The sequence below is a fragment of the Protomyctophum parallelum genome (assembly GCF_964188405.1).
Source record: "Protomyctophum parallelum genome assembly, chromosome: 19".
NCBI classification, from domain to species: Eukaryota; Metazoa; Chordata; class Actinopteri; order Myctophiformes; family Myctophidae; genus Protomyctophum; species Protomyctophum parallelum.
In genome coordinates, this window is record NC_139717.1 from 17,205,159 (window position 1) to 17,226,245 (window position 21,087).

A 21,087-nucleotide genomic window follows, 5' to 3' on the forward strand; every position below is an offset into this window, starting at 1 on the left:
TTGAAAATGTTTGAACGGATACAATTATGCCAATAATGGGGAAACATTGCCTGTGTGTGTGTGTGTGTGTGTGTGTGTGTGTGTGTGTGCATGCATGCACCTCTTCCGTGTATTCCACTTCTCGCTCGTCGTGGAACGGCGGGGGTGCGGGCCTGCCCCCCTCGCCACACTGCAGGGCGTAAGGGGAAAGAAGTGGTGTCCCTCTCTCTGCTCCCTGCTGTGTCCCCGCCTCCCGCCCTCCGTCCACGCCTCCGCCCCCGTCCCTTGCTCCGGCCGTGTCTCTCCCACCCTCCGCCATTCCCGCCGAATCATCTTCCCCATCGCCTGCTCGCTCCGCCTGCGCTTGTCTCAGCGGCAGCGCGATGCGGAACAGTCCCGTGCGCGGGTCTCTCTTCACGAATATGCCTCCGTCCGTCCTTCCTTCGGGACGCTCTCCCGGAGCGTGCGTGCCGGACGGGCCGTGCGCCGCTCTCACCGGCGCACAGTCCTCTGTGCGTACGCGTGTCGTCGGCGGCGGCGCTTGCGAGCGACAGAGCTTCGCCTGAGGGGCGTACGTCGGACCGGGACTTCTCGTCTCTTTCCTCTCGCTCCACGCGTCTTCTCCTCCTCCGCCCTCCTCCTCCTCCTCCCCCCCACCACCGCCTTCCAGAGCGGTCGTCGCGTCGGCCGCTCCGACAAATCCATAGTCCACGCAGGGCAAGTCTTCCTCCCAGCGTGGGTGATGATCCTCCTCATCCTCCTCCTCATCCTCCTCCTCCTCCTCCTCCTCCTCCTGGGGGCTGGAAGACCTCTGGGGCGCGTAGCTCAGCAGGTCGGGGAGCACGCGGTTGGGGTGGTGCTGGGTCTGTGTCTGCTGGGTGGAGTAGGAGGAGGACAGGCTGGTGGTGCTGCCGGGCTTGTTGATGGTACTGAGCAGGAGCTTTGGGTTCTCCGGATGCAACGTCAGGTCTGGGCGAGCGCTCATGGGGTCCTGTGAGGGTGACAGCAGGGTCACGAGGACGAGGGCGGGGGAGATGTTGACATAAAAAAACATGTTTATTACCATTTAGCTCTTCACCATTTTAACCGAATACAAGAAGTGTCGGTATACAACAACGTAGGTATACAACCAGGTCAAATCCGGCGACCTGGTCCGAAGTTCACCAACATGGTACTCCTCTGCTTATGCCTAAACAATTTAAATTTTTAATTTAGGCATTAAGCAGACTTAATCCAGAGCGACCTAAACCTAAACGTATTCCTAACCTTAAAGATGTAGTACCATAGTTTTGTATTTTTTCTGTTTTGTGTGTGTCTATGGAGTTTACTCTAATACACCCCGGGTGTGGTTATAATCAAATATGTCTTCCCAGTGTATTTTTGGTTTCTTCCTGAAAGCTAAAAGCCATTAAGTCAAAAGGCCTAATCGAAATGCACTGCTTTTAAATCCCCTTCCCTAACCCCTCCCCCATTATTATCATACAACAACAGCTGTGGGCACGGCTTCAGTTCAGGTGGGTGGTGCTACGGTGAAAACCAGGTGAACTTGTGGTGCATGTGGCCACATAAAAACCTAATTGTAACACTTTCTGTACACCTTTTTGAAACAAATCTTCCTCCTAGTATAATCATAATACAAGATGATGATGTTTTAGGGGGGCGGCGGGATCGCGGTCTTTAATCTCAGTAAAACAGAATACAAGAAAACAAGAAATTCTGTGGGTGAGTTATAGTGTTTCGGGGAATAAAAGGGTCCGACTAGGTTGTTGTACCGACCGACTGTTCTGGTTACACTTTTAATAACCCAGGTGTTTGGTCATGTAGGTAAAGATTTTAGAGATTTCAAAGATTTTCACGGAACTTTCACAAACGCCAGAAGTAGTAGGAAATAGCAGCAGAAATACTGGATCTACAAGTAAGTTGACTATTTGGCGTACGACAGAGTACGTACGTACATACAACGACACCGACTTTTGTCATCAGGGGCGTCAATATAGCGGGGGTGTGGAGCCGGGGGAAAGTTCAGAGTTCTCCCAACCGGAATAAACAGTGGAGTGTTGGGTTTTCAAACGGAGATGCTTTAAATACTACTAATTTAAAAGTAGGCGTCATGGCTTGCCAGATCACAGGCACAGATCCTTGTTGCCACTCGACAAGGAACGCTACTTTAGAAAATGAAACAAGCTAGAGGCCGATTGGAATGTTTTCCTTGACTGCATGGACATGATCCAGCACAACACAATGGACTGATATATTCGCATGGTTTTCTATAGATATGATCACTGAAACTTATCATAATATATACATTTTAAAAAGCCATTAATTCATCTGATGTTTATAGAACATGTTTTAGTGAATTCCAAGTAGGCTACCGACAGCATTCGTTTCGACCGCACAACGATGGCTCCGTGCCAAGTTCCAACTGTCTCTAAACTACTTAGAATTCACTACAATGTGTTCTATAAACATTATTGATGACTTAATGGCTGTTGGTTTTTGATATTACGTTAAGTTTAATTGATCATATCTATGGAGTGTCTCTACCAGGCGAGTAAACGCAATGTTTTGTAACATGGAGGGAGAGGGAGATTGATGTCCGATTTCATTGGTGGCTATGCTTGTGCAACTTGACGCTGCAATAAAGTATAAAGAGATAAGGAATAGGATACTCTTACTATAAACCACTTGAACTCCAGTTCCCCAGCATAAACACAAAATCTACAAACTCGCAACACGCTGTGAGCTCATGGTAGCCCTGGCCTGGACTGAAGTGTTTTACGCACATTCTCCATTTACAGTCCTTACGGCGGCTTACGCCTGCACACATGTTCAGATTACGAATATAAAGTGCTCACCCCAGGGTCATGGATGTTACAATTCTGCTAGGGTGGGAATAAGTACCGGTATCTTCCGTATTGTTCAATAAAAAGCAATGTTTAATCAGTTTCTGGCCATGCGCTTTCAACTAGCCTATGCGCCCCTATCGGTTGGTGCATTATAACTAAATCGGATTAAAACGCTTTTTATTGAACAATGCGGAAGACACAGGTCGGGTACTTTTACCCACCCGATGAGGATTGTAACATCCGTGGCTCTGGGGCGAGCACTTTATATTTGAAATCTGAACATGTATGTAGACGTTAACGTTCTAAATAAAATGGGAAAAGTGCATAAAACAGGTTAAAGTTCTGCCATGACAGACGAGCGCCATGTGAACCATGGCTAAATCGTCTCGTATACTTAATAATAAGTCAACTTTCCGAGGGCGAGTGTTCCAGATGTCCTTCTGATGGATTTTTCTTGGCTGTCAATATTTCTATCATCCAACAAATCGCTCTGAAAGTGATCCAAAGAATTGTACGCTATTATAACTCTATGGGGAAGACCATTTTGTTTACCCCGGGCCAAAACCGGATTTGACGTTTGTGGGTGTTCCTGTCTACGATCGTGTCAATGTATAGGGCTAGGGCTAGGATAAAACAGATAACAAAGTAGTTCCAGGGCAAGGACTGAGGCATCACAGATTGAGTTAAAATATTGTAAAAAATGTAAGAAAAAAAAGATGGAGAAAAATAGGTAAATTTAATGCTCTTATTAAATGGTTGTGTGTGTGTGTGTGTGTGTGTGTGTGTGTGTGTGTGTGTGTGTGTGTGTGTGTGTGTGTGCCATGCATGCGTGCGAGACGTACCACCAGCATGTGGGGCGTCTTGTGGCCCGTCCCCGTCAGAGAGCGGTAGAGAAGGTAGCCTGCCACCACTATCATACACACGCACAGTGACGGAACTACAATACCCACAATCACTCTGCGCAGCTGGACAATCACAGGGTCTGGGGGAGTGGAAAATGTGAAGGCAAAGATGAAAGTTTATAAGTGCAACAGGATTTAAAGAGTCATACAAATACCAAAGGCAAAAAACTATACGACAACAACATGGTAATCTACTTGTTTTTATGGTAAAAAAGTACATTCGAAAAAGATTAAGCAAATGCTTTGTTTAAAAAAGTATGTTTTTAGTCACTTTTTTTTGCTGTATCCACACTTTTCCTGGGCTGTGTGTGCTCCAGTTCCTGTTGATTCCATTGGATATCATTGGTCATCTGACCAGTTTCATTGGCTTTCATTGGATCAAATCGACAGGAAGTGGAGCACACACAGCCCAGGAAAAGTGTGGATAGGGTTATGAAGAATCATAGGAAAGGAGGAAGTTGCTAGTTGTCCTATACCGGCATACATACATTTGTCTCACATTCAAACCTGCAGTATACTCTAGAAGGCTCTGTACTGTAAAATATTGACGATATTAAGTATTGTTGTATTGGTTTATATCTAGAGCTCGGGTGAGTATAGGTCATGACTCTTCTAAACCCTTCAAAGTAGAACCACTTTGAACCTCTGTAATGACAAGTCGTCAAAAGTTCAAATCAGCAACAACCACAGACTAAAGCTATAAACGGACGGGAGTCCAGTCACGGGACCATGTGTATGGAGGTGAGCTAATGAGGAGCAGGTGTGTACACAGTACACCACACTCACGCATGCACATGTAGAGTTAATTAGGCTGGAGATGAGGATCTCTGGAATTAGGCCGTGGGCGTGGTCCCGACAACCACTTTGAACCTCAAGTGGTAATGCACTTGATTACGTTATATAATAACGTTATTTACCGCATGGTAAATATGGTTGGGGGCGTGGGGAGGATTTCCAAAATGCAACACATTCATTGTTTGTGAGACTGCCAAAGTAAAGCATACTGTAGCTTTATTGTGTTTTCACATTATTTGAATTGTGAGCTTGTAGATCTGCTATATTTGGCTAATGTTCCCCTGAGAATATACATGTACACTGCAAAGTGGTTAAAGAAAGTCTCACACACACATAATAGAAACTGTCTCTGCAGTCCCCAATCTAGATTAACATTTAAACCAGGGGTGCCCACACTTTTCTGACATGAGAGCTACTTTCAAAATGACCAGCTCAACAAGATCTACTGACCAAAATAATCATTATCCCTTTGCTGGAAATAGTTACATAAGACACACTTGGAACAGAAAATAGACAGGAGAAATGGAATTGTACAGTATATAACTTTGTACTTCTACTGATGTTTGTGTGCAACACTCTTGAAAACAATGTATTGCATTATGGGTTTGAGCTGACAGGCCCGTTTCGATGTCAATCTACCTGCACAGCCTTTGGGATCTACTGGTAGAACGTGATCTACCTTTTGGGCACCGCTGGTTTAAACAAAGAAAGTGAAACCATGGAAGTTTTAAAGTCCCGTGGACAAACAATGAGACACGTACCCTGCTGAGTGGTGATGCAGTGCCAGTGCGACGCCTGGCACGGGATGGGCATCGCCTGGAATCTGGCTTTGGCAGAGAAGCAGTATTCTGTCTCGTATTCAATCGGGCGATATTTATACGGACCGTAAAGAACTGGGAAATCACGCTACGCGCACACACACACACACACACACACACACACACACACACACACACACACACACACACACACACACACACACACACACACACACACACACACACACACACACAGATTACAATACGTGTCGGTTTGTTTTCAAGAGTACCTCATTTATGTGTAAATATTTCATAAAATGTTTGGATCTCTCGAGTCACCTGGTCACCACCACAGGCAACCTTGTGGTTGCCTGGGCTTTTGTTGCCCGGGCACCCAGACTCTGGAATGACCTATAGTCCTATACCTTTGGCTTTAAGGCTGTAGCTAATGCAGTGTCATCTTTGGAATCACTTTTGAAAACATATTTGTACACTAAAGCCTTTCCTTAGTTTCATCACCTTACTTGTTTTTTATGTCCATGTATGTATATGCTTTGGTTTTATTATTTGTCTTTTACTGTTTGTTTTTATGCTGATTGATTGATTATTATTATTATTATTATTATTATTATTATAATACATGTATTGTGGGTTGCCGCTGTTGCTTAAGCATAATACACAGTAGGCCTGTGCAATTCACCAAAACTATATCAAAAACTATATTTGGAATCACTAACCGAAATATAGAACAGAATAATCAAGAAGCAATGTTTTTATATAAATATGTTTTTCTTATATTATATATGAAAAATCTAAATTTAAATCAAATTGACAAAAACAAAATTGTAGCCTAATCGATTTTTTTCCCATATAATTGACTGAAACAATTAGCATAGATCGTATATAGCATTACTACGTATATACGATCTACACTTTGTGAGCTTGTAGATTGGCCATTTTTACTATTTTAAAATTAAGTATAAAACATGCCTAAGAAGATTAGAGATATAATTCCATGAGGCCCTAGCCTATGGGTTCCAACCTGATTCGCTGCGTTCCGCGGATCTGAAATGTCACTGCGCGAATAAGTGACATTTTCAGATCCGCGGAACGCAGGCTAATGAGGCCCAGTGACACATTGTGTGAGCTTGTAGATCTGCTTTTTTTGGTGAGAATTGGGGTGCTTTTTTCCGGTGCCTTACCCATTATCCCTAAACGTCCTCTCTGCTATTTGAAGTATTTAAAAATGGTTAAAAAAAAATGGCAAAAATAAATAATTATAAAAAAACAAAAACAAGTTTAGGCATAAGGGGTAATAAGGTAATAAGGCGTGTAAGATAGGACCCCTATAGGTATAAAAAACACTTACCGTTAGGTTGTGGCGGCCATTGTGGATGTGGACAGAGACGATGTAGTCCATCTGCGTGAGGTAGATGGTTGCCATGGAAACCTCAGGGGTGTGGTTGTCAGGCTGGTATCTCATTGGCCCCTTCAGACTGATGACGGCCCAGGGTTCCTCCATCGCCACGGACATCATTGGAGGGCCGAAGCTAGCTAATAGGGGCGGATATAGACAGGATCTGGTTTTATGCGCACTGTGGAACCGAGTCAAACTAAATGTATGCAACCGCAACGCCTCAACTACTACAATGGGCTATAGAGCGTCGCAGTCCCCGCCCCCCAACGAGTGGCCACGGAAGACAATTTCCAATATTTTTTTCCCACAGATGTTTCAGAAAGTATTTATTTAAAGACCTATAAGCCTCGGTCACAGCCAACTCGGATCGTCATCGAACTCATGACAACACCATTTTTTGGGACGAACAAATAATTAGAAAGAAGAAAAAAAGGGCAGGGTACAACATTATTTGTTCGGCCCAAAACATTTGCGTTTGTTGTCATGATTTGTCGCGATCCGAGTTGGCTCCGACCGAGGCTTACAGGTCTTATTAAATACTTTATGAAACGTCTATGGGAAAGATTTAATTGGAAATTGTCTTCCGGGGCGCTCGTCGTCATGAAAAGTATCAGATCTACAAGCTCGAAACGTGCCAGTTCTGCACTGTGTTTAGAGCTTGCATATCTCCTGCTTCTTGTGTGTTGCTGTAGTGTGATCAAGTAGGGTGTTAATTTACAAAAAAAGACGCTAAAGGTTAGAATATGGAGATAGGTTTCTTCTAAAGGTTAGAATATGGAGATAGGTTTCTTCCTGACAGCAACGACATGGGGTTTTACTGTAAGTGATCAAAATGAAAGACAAGACGAACTGTCGCTCTTCGGGTCGAATCTTCTCTTCGTCTCCGTCCATTTGGACTTCTTCTCCTTCTTGTCCACCGTCCGAACCCTGGCATAGTAGCCGTGCTCCAGATCCCACGTCTCGTTGGTGAGGTCACACCAGCTCCGTGCAATGTCCTGACAATGTTGCACCGCTCTCCATTTCACCATGCCTTTGTCCTTCTCTGCTTTGTCCCCGTAGCTATCGACGAAGGACAATAAAAACCCACATGAAGGTGAAACATGGACCAGGAGCTGACTGATTTAGTCCTGACTCCTTAACTGCGGACACATGTCTGTAGCGGAAGGGTTCCCGAACCTTTCAGGCCAAAATAATCATAGTTGAACTGGCGACCCTATAGCTCATTTTATGTTTAGTTATTTCATGCATGTACTTCATGGATTTGTGCATCGGTGGCCCTGGTGGAGCGTGACACCTACCATCAGATCCCATCCAGTATAGCTCATATTTTAGTAGGCAAAGCCATGGTATTATTCATACTCTGAGGATCGAACACAGAACCTTATTTTCAAGAAAGCATCATTATTATGAGAAATAATCTCAATATTATTTACATTGTAGAACTTTATAGAACTTGTAGAACCCGCGGGCCTTCATATTTGAACTGCTCCACTTTTACAAGACTCATTCGTCTGGAATTCAAATGCTGTCTCTCTATTCATCATTCCATTGCACTAAGAAGTGTGTGCCTGGAGGAGCTGTGTCATTTCCAGGACACCACCGTACATTCCTCAGATTCGCGGAAGAGAAGACTACGTCGCTTACAGTACATACTTACTTGCATACTTTCGCATGACTTAGCATAATTATTAATAATAATAAGACTTGAGCCATGACTCATGCCATGACTAGGACTTGACTTGTACTTGACTTAGACTCAAGTCACAATTTTAATGACTTTAGACTGAAAAAACGTTGCGCCATTAATACATTTGTTTTGGGAGGTTGAAACCAGGTGAGGATGTTTTAACCTTCTATTTTCTTTCTTATATTCTTGAGGCACTGCATCATGGCCTAAATATTGGTACTACATCATCAACTCTTTGAACCTTCCCATAACAAGTCCCAATATTTAAAAAAAGAGTGAGTTATTTAAAAACGTATGCCATGAATCATTTAACTTTTTTACCCATTAAGACCTGAGGCCGGTTCTATAAATGTCTTTATATAACAGTTTTCTGACAAAAAAAACATATTATGAGCCTATTAGAGTTGCCCACACCAAAATATTTAGTTAATATTAAAGGGATGAGGGACACCCAGAAACAAATATTTGAGTTAAGATTGTTGCTTTAGAATCTGGCTATAGCTATATTCAAAGATTTGCTAAAATGTTCAGGATTTATCAAACATAGCAGATCTACAAGTTCAAGCTTGTGTATATCTGATATTTTTGAATAGTATTAACTAGTATTAGCTCAAATCTAAAATTACACAGATGCTTTCCCGGTCTTAATGGGTTCATTCAACTGACATCACAACGCATTCTTTTGTTTTTTCAATCAGTTGTGCTCCTGGTTAATGGTTCATCGGTCATACTCACATGGCATATTGCACTAAGAATTGTTTGTCTGGTTAAAGGCCTATTCATACACTGCAGAGATAAGCCACTCACTGCTCACCAAAACACATCTCGCTGTTTTTACTATATAACCACCATCATTTATCACTAAAAACTGAAGTATGAATAGCCATGATACTTTGTCATTCATACTCACATGGCATATTGCACTAAGTAGTGTGTGTCTGGAGGTGTGTCGTTTCCAGGACTCCACTTGATGACATTCTGCAGATTGACAGAGTGAAAGACGACGTCGACCGGGCTAGGAGGACGCGCCGAGAGGACTGGACACACGCAACAATGTAAAAGGTTGAGAGAAAGGCACAGTTGAATACATTTTAATTGATAGTTTTAACGTAGTCTTCAATATAAAATTCCATTCAGTTTTAGTCATATTGTCACCTGAATAGAAAAACCAGGAAGTTATGCAGGAATGCCTACTGAGAGGTTAAAAACTACTTTCTGGCCTTGACAGCCCATACATACAAACAGAAAAGTCATATCTAATTGCATTAAACGACATTAAACAATGTTAAACTCACTTTGCCTGTGACTTTGCCACTCAATTTGCCATTCACTTTATGCATACGCATACCCTCTAGTCTATTGTCTTGGTTGTAGTCTAGTTTTAATCGACTAAATATCATTAGATTTCAGTTGACTAAATCTACAGTATATTCAGTGGTCTAAAATGTATGTTGCCGGGCCGTGATGGCATCATAATCGCTGATTTATTACCTGCGTGCCACAAATAGCCGATCTACAAGCTCGCACCACATTACAGACCGACAAGTTGTGAGTTTGTAGATCAGCTATTTTCGGAGCCTGACACCTGCACACAACCAAAAATTAAATGACTTGTCTTTTAGTTCTACCGGATCTCTTCTCCACTAGTCCCTCCCTGACACCTTAGTGAAAAAAGGTCATTTCAGTCGACAACATGAACACTGATAATAAATAAAAGGTTATCCTATGTGACATTGGAAGTTCTTCCTCCATTATTAATGTTTACAGTAGAAATATTCTGTGGGCGGACTATTTACATTTCTCATACCTGAGAGAAGGTTTATTACAGTACATTATTTGGATTGTGGTTAGCGGTCATTGTTAGCCATTTCTTTGGTTATTTAAGTTATAGGTCATATCTGCCCTGTGAAACATTTGTTGACAAAGCCTAAAAGGAAAACAGAAATGTAATTTTGTTTTATATGTTCCAATGAATGTGCAATATCAAAAACACTATCGAATCACTAATCACAATTATCTGCACAGCAATTAATCGTCAAATAAAAGTTCATGATCGTGCATGACAGCCCATCCCCCATTTAATGACCTGTTAAATGAAAATCAATCAAAACCATTTGATACATAAAATCATGACTGGCTTTCTAGCTTTCATGACCACATTTGTATTGATTTATTATAATGAAGCATGCACACATATTATTATTCATAGGGAAACAAACATAACTCCCGTCTGTTTTCTATAAGCAAACAGTATTGCACAACTCAAACAACGTTTTACTCAGGTGCCTGCGGTGCATTAGATAGAGCCTATTTAACTCTTGAGAGTGTAGGCCTATGTGTCCCTTTTAAACACCCTCAGAGTTATTATTGGCCTGCTCTGGACCGATGGCGTAGCGGTCCAGCTAGGCAACCTGCTGGTTCGAGTCCCTAATCCTGACGGCCTTTGCTGCGTGTCACTCCCCATCTCTCTCTCCCCATTTCCTGTCAGCCTACTGCAGTGGTAATTTTTGTTGACTAAGACTAAAAGACTAACAGACTAAAATAGTAGACTGTTTTAGACTAGATTAAGACTCAACCATTTCCTAAGACTAAGAATAAATATTTTCTGGCAAAATTAAGACTAAAAGCCTATAAGATTTTGATATTTGGTCGACTAAGACTAGACTAACACTAAACAATTTCAGAAGACTAAATAGGACTAAATGGTGTGTTATTCAAAAGACTAAGACTAAATCCAAATCTGCTGAATAAAATAACACTGGCCTACTGTCCTATCTACAATAAAGGCATTAAAAAGCTCCAGCAAAATCTTTACAAATAATATTTTACAGTCTAATTATTAGCATGTGGTGTTCATGTGTTTGGATATTATGGCTGGGTGACTGGCCAACGCCGGGTCTCTGGCCAATCCCCCAGTTATTACAGTATACTATATATGACAGTCCTGTGGTGCAATAAACTCTTTCGATATCCGTGAGAACATATTTGATATAGGTTTGGCCACGGTCCAGGCAAACAACAGGCAGATTACAGGTGTACCTTACGCCATGAGTCCCTCCTCTAGGTGAAACTAAATTCACTCAGGCTGAATCAGAGATTTTAACGTGCATCAAAAACACCAATTGTGCTTTCATAATAAACACATTTTAGTTTAGTTTATTATGTGGAAAGGGTTGATTGAACGACGTAACTGTTCTCACATGACATATCAATACATTACAACATTGCAGTCTGTGTTCTATAATCAATATTAAATGTAGTGCTGTACTGTATACTAAACAATTAAAACTATTATGCAAAATGAAACTATTATAATAAATGTGGCCATGTATATCTCAGGGTATTGTTTACTTTACAGTGTGTGCTGCATTGCATTTAGTAGTGACCCATTTTGCTTTTCAAACAACAAAGAAGGACAATCCCTGTGCACAGAGGTGTTGAATTTCTGCTGCAACGCTTTTCATACCATATTTATTTGGCATTTGAGTCACGGCCAAATGCTTGTGGCATTTAGTTGTCGTGATCAGATTTTGTTATTTTGTCACAATTCCATGCTGTATTGATGTGGTACCATATAGGAGAGATAGCAAACACAAAAAAAAAAAACCAAATTTATGAGCTTATAAACCTATGTGGTGGACAGTAATGAGTAGCCTACATTAACTACTTGCTCAAGCACTATACAACTTTCAGCTATAGCATTTTTCCTCACTGACATTGTATTTCATTTTTCATGAAACAACTGAACACACAGACATAAGGCAAACAGGTAGACATTTATACTGTAGCCTGTGTTGCCTGCAGACATCATCTTACTGTATAGCCTATATAAAATAAAAAATCACACCCGTGTACTGTGAACTGAGTGGTGCAACTCCCCTCTCCCCTCTCCCCATGACTTTTTACTTGTAACAGAGCATTTCTTTTCTGCATGGTATTGCTACTTTTGTTTTAATCATTGATAATACAAATAATTATATAGCCTATTAGTGTATTAGCCTACTAATACAAAGTCTAGTAGGCCTACTATAGTTGCCTATACTTTGATCAAAGAGGCCGATTTGCATTAAAGCCTGCAGCTATACCTGCATCTTGAAGCAGCAGCAGCAGCAGCACAAGGCACAGCAGAACCCACAACATCTCCACTCATATCTTCACCACAGGACGTTCGCTTCTTCTTCGGACCCCCGGCGTCATCATCATCATCATCATCATCAGAAGAAGATCATATCCCAGCTGTAGCCTACGCCGACTCCATGTCGATCCAATTAAGGATTAGCCGGAGTCGCCGGACACCGCACGCACGTACTTGTGATGAAGTTATTAATTATGTATGTAGGCTACACGCGTCGTTTCGCCTCAACAAAACAATAATAATGTTACCCACTCCCACTGAGCAGAAGGTGGAATGTGCGTTCTATTCTGCTTTCTGCACATACCGTAAGGAAACAGGAAACATATAATAAATGAGTTCGGGGGAGCTTTACAGGCAGCTTCCCCTCCTTGTTGTGGGCGGAAGGAATGTAACTGCACCTGTTTGTGCACTTTACACCTGAACAACAATCTATTGTGTTGTATATAGGCTATAGCGCTATAGTTACGGTAAACAGCTGACGCACGCACACACACACACACACACACACACACACACACACACACACACACACACACACACACACACACACACACACACACACACACACACACACACACAGGGTTTTATAATTAGGACCTCCTTTATGATCGATGTCCTGTTCTGCTCTTTGACTATATAGAATTCTAGATTTGTACCGTACGTCTCTAAATGTTTTGATGAATTGAACAATAAGGTGAACTCTCTTGTAAACAAGTGTAATGCTTAATTGGGTCGTCCACTCACAGTTAACAGTCTTTGTATTGAGTTTGTGCTTGAAATGTAGCCTACTGTAATTCTGCAAACTGTTAATAAATATTTCAATCAATCAATCAATCAATCAATCAATCAATCAATCAATCAATCAATCAATCAATCAATCGATGGATTGTATTTATCTCCTCCCCCTGAGGAAAGGAAAGAAAAGAAAAGAAAAGAAAAGAAAAGAAAAGAAAAGAAAAGAAAAGAAAAGAAAAGAAAAGAAAAGAAAAGAAAAGAAAAGAAAAGAAAAGAAAAGAAAAGAAAAGAAAAGAAAAGAAAAGAAAAGAAAAGAAAAGAACAACAAAAGTGGAACCAATATGTCCCATGATGGTGTGTGGTCGGCTTGTTTTTGCCATCGCACACGGACCCGACGGTCCGTCTCCCGCACAGGTCCGTGTGGCGGGCTGTTTCCGCTAGGTTTGGCTCGGTGTTGTTAGCATGATGTTGTGTCCATCTGCGGTTATTATTGAATAAGATCAAACAAAAACAAAACAGCCACACTGTTTCCAGACACAACAGACGGCCACATTGTTGCCCATGCTCCTCTGATACCGGTGTTGTCGTCATGGCGCTCTCCATGGAAACCCAGCTGCAGAGCATCTTTGAAGATGTCGTGGTGAGTTATATCCACAATTTCTGTGCCGAAAAATAGCCGATCTACAAGCTCACAACTCACATGCGATTGTAGATCGTCTAACTTTACTACTGCTAGTAAAGTGAAGTGTGTTGTTTGAGTGGTGCAACCACTCCTACATTGATTGATTGATTGATTGAAATATTTATTAACAGTTTGTAGAATTTACAGTACATTTTAAGCACAAACTCAATACAAAGACTGTCAACTGTGAGTGGACGACCCAATTAAGCATTACACTTGTTTACAACAGGGTCCACATTGTTCAATTCATCAAAGCAATCCAGCAATCCAGCAATGTCCGTGTACCTGTGTGTGTACCTGTATGTATGTATGTATCCGTGAGCACGAGTGGTGTGCGCATGCGTGAAACCAACAATGGCCAGCAATGTCCGTGCGTGTGTGTACAATGCGCGTGCCATGCTGCGTGCGTGCGGTATTGCACGTGTGTGTGTGTAGTCGCACGTGTGTGTGTAGTGTTTTATTAACGGTTCCCCAAACGGTTCTCATCAGTCGTCATTTAGCTCCGCTGTGTCTGTGCAATGTGCATGCATGCAAGCAGAGCCTGAGGTGACGTCACCCCACCTAAAGGAGTGTGTGGGGTCGGGGAGGATACGCCCACTGTTCTGTGCATTCAGCGACCGCTCACCGCCGCGGAGAGAGTGATGTCGAAGAGATCTCCAAAGTGTGGTTAACAGAGAGGGAAATGACTCTGAGGCTGAGCATGCAAAGTGGAATAAATGTTATGCTATAGTTCCCTGCAAAGGTTGTTAATTGTACCAGTTGCACGTCCACATTGATGAAACAACTCAAAATCAATACACCTACACGAGTCCACAACTCAGGAGAATAATCTAGGCAAATCGCGTTTGAGAGCCATGCAGAAAGCCCGCACTCCCCGCAGCTCCACCACAGCCGGCGGGGGATGAGGATGATGCAAGGCTGGTTCACTTTCCCCAGGCTATAGTAACGTTAGAAAATAAAAACTACTAATGTCTACAGAGCTTTTCATTAGGTGTATTGTACAACTGTTGTTAATGGTGTTAATTTAGAACGCCAATGTCTCGACGTCTTTCTGTCTGATATTTTATGAATCACGCCAAATCAATTTGTCTGCACTTATTTTTTACAATAAGCAACTCAACTGCTTTTGATTTGGCTCTAAATTAATCGCGTGACTGTTGAGAGCCCAGCGTTTAGGTGCATATACCTCCATAGATTGATTAGCCTACTTTATAAACAGTTTGCAGAAAAAAGCACAGGAATGTAGCCTACAGTTCAATACAAGGTCTGCTAAAAGGATTTCATAATCCATCCAATTTGTTTCCATTAGGGTAAGGGGTCCTTCATATTAAATTAATCTGAACATTAAAGACAACATTTGTCACCACAACAATATCATTATTGCAATGTGTACTGTATTTAATATACTATATACAGCAAATTGCAATATACAGTACAAATTGCAACAATGATATTGTTGTGGTGGCTAGCTGGTGGTGGTGGTGGTGAAGTTTAAATAATAGTGCCACCTCATAATTGTAAAGTGCATTTTCAATAATTGAATTAATTAATTTGTTTTTATTATGTACTTGGTTAGGTTAGTTATAATATAAGCATAATTTATATCAGAAAAAAAGGGGAAAAAATAATATTAGGATCCGTTAAGGGAACCGTTAGGAACCGGAACCGTTAAGAGGGATCCGGGAAGGATCCGGAACCGTTAAAATCCTAACGAATCCCAACCCTACGGCAGGGTGTGTGGGTACTGGAGCTCCATTGGCAGACCACTTCTGTCTTGGTGGTGTTGACAGACAGCCCCATCCTGCTGTAGGCCTTGACAACCACAGCAAGGATGGACTGGAGGTCCTGTGGGGAGTGTGCCACAAGAGCACAGTCATCTGCATACTGCAACTCAATGACCTGCTCTGTGGACAGTTTGGTCTTTGCCTGTAGCCTCCTGATATTAAAAAGGTTTCCATCCAGTCTGAAATCCACTAAAACACCACTGCTGGACTCAAGCTCCGTATGGAGAAGATGGGTAACACACATGTCCTCGGGTGGGACAGTACAGTACAGTACAGTACAGTACAGTACAGTACAGTTACTGTACTGTACTGTACTACAGTACAGTACAGTACAGTACAGTACAGTACAGTGAACCCCTGGGGACCCCCACACGGTAACTCTGTTTCTCAACTGTTTCGGACGCGGGCGGCCCGCCGGAACCGGGCCAGCACCCTGGGCTCGTTCCTGTGGGTCTGGAAGTTCCAGGGACCCCCTGGGGACCCACACACGAAGTTGCACCACTCACTTCACACGGGTGTGATTTTTTTGTATACATAGTACTGTATATTTGTATGATCGAATGTTCAGATGAATTGAATATGAAGGACCCCAATGGAAATAAGCCATAATAGTGCTTTCTTGGGTTGTAATATCTGTAGCCATCTGGACCATGTCCATCTGGTCATGTTTCAGGGCAAGGGTTGTAATGTAAATCCTCTTAGCAGACTTTGTATTGAACTGTACTTTTTCTGCAAACTGTTAATGAAGTAATCAATGTTTTGTTTCTTTCCAAGTGGAAGCAATTATTAGTTAATTATTTATATTATACTGAAATATTATATTTTTACTGTAGATATACTGTAGATGGATATATAGATCGATAACAGGTTAGTTAGTTGGTTTATGCTTATGAAAGACAAAGTTGAAGGAGGAGGGACATTTTTAATTGATTGAATACTTTATTAACAGTTTACATGGACAAGTACACATGACGATAATAGTCTTTATTTTTCCGAAGGATGTTCATCTTCACAGTTCCGTTCAACACCCACAACAAAACGACACATACAGTACAGAAAACATAACGCCAAAACAATACAAAAAACTTGGATCATGGGCTAAAAAGTCTGGGCACCTGGCTGCCACCACTGCTCTATGTTTTTGTTTTTCACAGTTGTTTTTTTGTCCTCCTTGTCTCCCCATCACCTCTTCCTCTTTTCTGTTCTCTTCCTGAAAACGACTAAAGCGATGGAGCTTGAACAACAGTGAATTTACACCCACTTCTAGGGCTGTCGCGATTAAAACATTAAGTTGACGATTAATTGTCACACAAATAATTATGATTAACGGTTTAATTGTGTGTGTTTTTTGTTTGTTGTTGCATTGAACATTGGAACATTCTTTTTTTGTATTTCTGTTTGCCTTTTAGGCTTCGTAATTACAAATTGCACAGCGCAGATACGACAAACTTAAATATATAAAGAAATCACTGAATATATCTGTCCAGAAATGTACAAAATACAAATAGTGGAAATAGTTGATCTATTCTACAAGCTTGTGTCTACAAACACGTGTTGCAATGGCGATTATGTGATAATTGTGACAGGCCTACCCACTCCTTCCCACCTGTAAATCTGTGATGTGTGACATTAAAGCTGATTCTTCTTTCCTCTTGTTCTCCCTCCAGAAAACGGAGATGACTGAAGAGGCCTTTGCAGGGTGAGACTTGAGCTTGATTCTACAAAATGTCTTCTAAATCCTGACAGTTTTCTGAAAAACCTATGTCGTTCTCAAGCATTTTCATGGACCCCCAAAAATATATGTAATGGGCGCGCCGACCCCCATCTGAAAATATGTTGTAACCAGGGACCCCCGCAGAAGCAAATATTTGAGTTAAAAACATTTGCTCTGAAAGAATGTATATTCAAAGATTTGCACCACATTTTCACGATTTTTCAAAAATAGCAGACCTACAAGCTCTTACATGAGCTTGTAGATCTGCTATTACATAATGCTATAAACACCAAGACTGGTTCCCGCCCCAAAATGGGTATAAATATCTCTGTCTCTGTCGGGTGCAAGCCTCATACAGTATGTGTGAGTTTTCCTTTTGAATTTGATCTCCTGAAAAAAAATCATGAAAAGCATAATATGCTTTTCCAACTCAAAACTGTTAATTTTCAGGATTCAATTTCAAAACATCAAAAGTAGCAGATCTGCTACTTGATAGCAAACTTTTTGGACTCCAATATGGGATTGGGTACAGGAGACAAACATGGTAATTAATGCTATTCCGAGTCTGACACATTGAGCCAGAGCGTGGGGGGCTGCCCACCTGACGGGTAAATGAAAAATGTGGTCAGGTGGCGTTTGCTTTCAGGTTGCCCCGACCGGGCAAGTGCTCGGAGAGGGGACTCAACCATCTATGAACACAACATGAGATATCTGTCTAAAAATGCCTGAACGTGGCCCGAGCACTCTGTCTTGCGAAGACCTCGTTACCACACCGCTCCGGGCAGCGCAACCCCCGCGCCTCCGCCTCCCAGTTCTTCTGCCCCCTTTTCCATACGGTTGTCACGTTTTCCTTTTACTTTATACCTGCTGTAAACAGGTCTTAGTGCTTTTTCTGGTGTTTCTGATGTCTGTAGTTATGTGAATGCCTGTAGTTATATGTGCATAGCCTACTTTATCAGCGGGATTCAGCGTTTTAGCCAAAGCGATAATTTAAGCATAATTTGAAAATGTATAGATCTCACCTCAACAAATGGGAGCCTTTCCGCCATTGCGGTCCTTTTCATAATTCAGTATTTTCGGCAAAGCGATGCAGGCCTAATGTTCATTCCATACCAAAACTGTCGCGTGCACACAAGTGTGTGTGTGTGTGTGTGTGTGTGTGTGTGTGTGATTCTGAAATGTCATCTCTGCGTGTGTTGCCATTACACACGCAGGATAACTGGGAGGTGGAGGTGCGGGGGGTGCGCTGCCCGGAGCGGTGTGGTACTGGTAACACACTGGTATTCGCCTCTGTCTTCTGGTCAGGGGAATGTAAAATGAGAGCACTGTTTACCTATAATATGCTGTTTTCACAGTTAATTACTTACCCCATAGTAATATCGGGGTACCTCTCATATCAATATGAAATGATAGGTAAAATGTGTCACGATTAACTTTCCGGGCAAGTAAAACATGACCGGTACTTGTCACAATGTAGGCCTACATCAAAGTATTCAATAAATCAGTGTCAACCCCTGTGCTGTGTTGTGTGTTTCAGCATGTTCATGGACACTCCAGAGGATGAGAGGACTAAACTGATCAGCTGTCTGGGAGCCTTCAGGCACTACTGGGGAACACTTCCACAGGTACGTACACTCACACACACGCACATGCACACGCACATGCACACGCGCACACGCACACGCACACACACACACACACACACACTGTGAAACTAAAATAGCCGATCAATGTTTCTGTGACCCTTTGAGACCCTTTTCATTTCAAGGACGCTCATTTCGATATGCATAAGCCCATCCATCCATTCAGCCGCGATGTGATTTGTCGCGAATAAGCCACAATTCATCGACTGACTTTGGACTTGTTGTGTCCTTCCCACCACGGGCGGCGGTGGCTCAGGGGTAGAGTGGCCGGATGTTAACCGCAAGGTTGCCAGTTTCGAACCCGGGCTCCCTTTGAAGTGTCGAAGTGTCCTTGATCAAGACACTGACTGAACCCCTAATTGCTCCTGATGTGCTGGTTGGCGCCTTGCATGGTTTCTGCTAGGCTTGGGCGATATAGATTTTTTGATATCGGTATTGATGCCGTGTATAATATCGCGATTATCGGTATTATCGATTATCTGCCTTTTTCATTTGGCTGGAACCCGAAATACTGCCAAACAGCAAAATTTCCAGATGTTTTTTTACGAACCAACTTGCTAGGACTTGTTACTCTCACCGGCGCCATATTTTGTTTGCTTTCCTGGGCGGAGGCGGTCCGACAATGCTGCTGTCGCCTCGTCGCCGTAATTCAGCGTCAGTGCCAGTCAATGCATGGACCCTAAGTTATTAGGCAAATTATAGTTTTTTAAAATGAAATACTCGTAAATTCACACACATACAGTAATGTAGACGTTTATTTTTTATTTTTTTATTAACAGTTTGACTGCGGAAAACGATTTATCAGACTTTTAATCAACCCCCCTTCACTGCCGAGATTGTTGTATTACCTTTAGAGCATACGCTGAATTATTTGGGCTTTTAATCCGCGAAAATCGAGCGAAAAAAGCTTCCTCTGTCTGTTATGAACGATCGTACCACCCGCCATCTTGGTACACCCGGAAGACGCAGCACAGGACCCTCCTCCATGAGGCGTTGAACCCCATTCGTTTACATTGGCCTCAATTTCCCAGAAGCCCTAGCAGCCCACAGCATGTGACGATTTCCGGTTTCATCTCAAAACAGATGCATCTTCTCTCTTTCTCCGCGGCGATGACGGATTTTCTTTTTTTTGTTTACATTACGGCGGATTAAACACATAAAACAAAAGGCGCGTATGTCCGATATGGCAGCGACAATAACCTGGAGTAATCCATTCAAAGCACGGAAACTGTTAATATTATCAAAAAATCATATTTACATGACGGTAAAATTACGATATTAGTATTATGACGGTATTCAGTATTATTTACATACTATATTATTTTACATACGCGATATTACCGATAATATTTGCGGTGAACGGTAATATTGGTATATTGCCCAAGCCTAGTTTCCGCTGCCAATCAGTGTATGAATGTGTGCGTGAATGGCTGAATGTAATGCACAGTCTATGTAAACGTATATAAATGCACCATTTACCCATGCAGGACTCCCATGACCAGTGTGTCCAGTGGATAGTGAGGTTCATCCACAGCCAGCACAGCCCCAAACGCATCTCCTTCCTCTACGACTGTCTGGCCATGGCTGTGGAAACCAGCCTGCTTCCCCCCAGGTACACACCCACACACACATGCACACACATGCAAACAGACATGCACGCATGTGCGCGCGCACACGTACATACAGTAGGGTTGTCACAATTGCTATTACATAATCGTGTAATAGCAATTATTTGAGATAATTGCCTTGTTTTGTCATAATCATCACCAGTAAGACGCCCTAACTGTCTGCAGTCGCAGTTTTCGTTTCCATGTTGAAAAATGATCATAAGTAAAAAAAAAACAACAACAAGAGACATAGCAGAAGCTTATTATAACGCGTTTCGTTGTTGACAATTTCGTCGACTAAAATCTTAGCGAGAGACGAGTGGAGAAGAGATCCAGTAGAAATAAAAAACAAGTCATTTTATGTTTGGTCGCGCTGAAAAACATTTCACATTACATTTTTCCA

The 21,087-nt window shown here is 42.1% G+C and overlaps 2 protein-coding genes across 2 annotated transcripts in view; one reads left to right on the forward strand and one right to left on the reverse strand.

The window, feature by feature from the left end:
• The window catches only part of il20ra (interleukin 20 receptor, alpha), a gene marked incomplete at its 3' end in the record, with an annotated part of 14,000 nt that extends 1,188 nt beyond the window's left edge, over nucleotides 1-12,812 (reverse strand). The window contains exons 1-7 of the mRNA XM_083790457.1: nucleotides 12,470-12,812; nucleotides 9,295-9,421; nucleotides 7,548-7,756; nucleotides 6,650-6,834; nucleotides 5,284-5,428; nucleotides 3,671-3,807; nucleotides 101-970 (exon numbers count right to left, since the gene is read on the reverse strand). Coding sequence (XP_083646583.1) covers nucleotides 101-970; nucleotides 3,671-3,807; nucleotides 5,284-5,428; nucleotides 6,650-6,834; nucleotides 7,548-7,756; nucleotides 9,295-9,421; nucleotides 12,470-12,524 — 1,728 coding nt within the window. The 5' untranslated portion in view covers nucleotides 12,525-12,812. The remainder of the gene's footprint in view (nucleotides 1-100; nucleotides 971-3,670; nucleotides 3,808-5,283; nucleotides 5,429-6,649; nucleotides 6,835-7,547; nucleotides 7,757-9,294; nucleotides 9,422-12,469) is intronic.
• Nucleotides 12,813-13,606: 794 nt separating this feature from the next.
• The window catches only part of med23 (mediator complex subunit 23), a 42,204-nt gene continuing 34,723 nt past the window's right edge, over nucleotides 13,607-21,087 (forward strand). Inside the window, 4 exon segments of the mRNA XM_083790251.1 lie at nucleotides 13,607-13,894; nucleotides 17,388-17,419; nucleotides 18,972-19,059; nucleotides 20,565-20,689. Coding sequence (XP_083646377.1) covers nucleotides 13,844-13,894; nucleotides 17,388-17,419; nucleotides 18,972-19,059; nucleotides 20,565-20,689 — 296 coding nt within the window. The 5' untranslated portion in view covers nucleotides 13,607-13,843.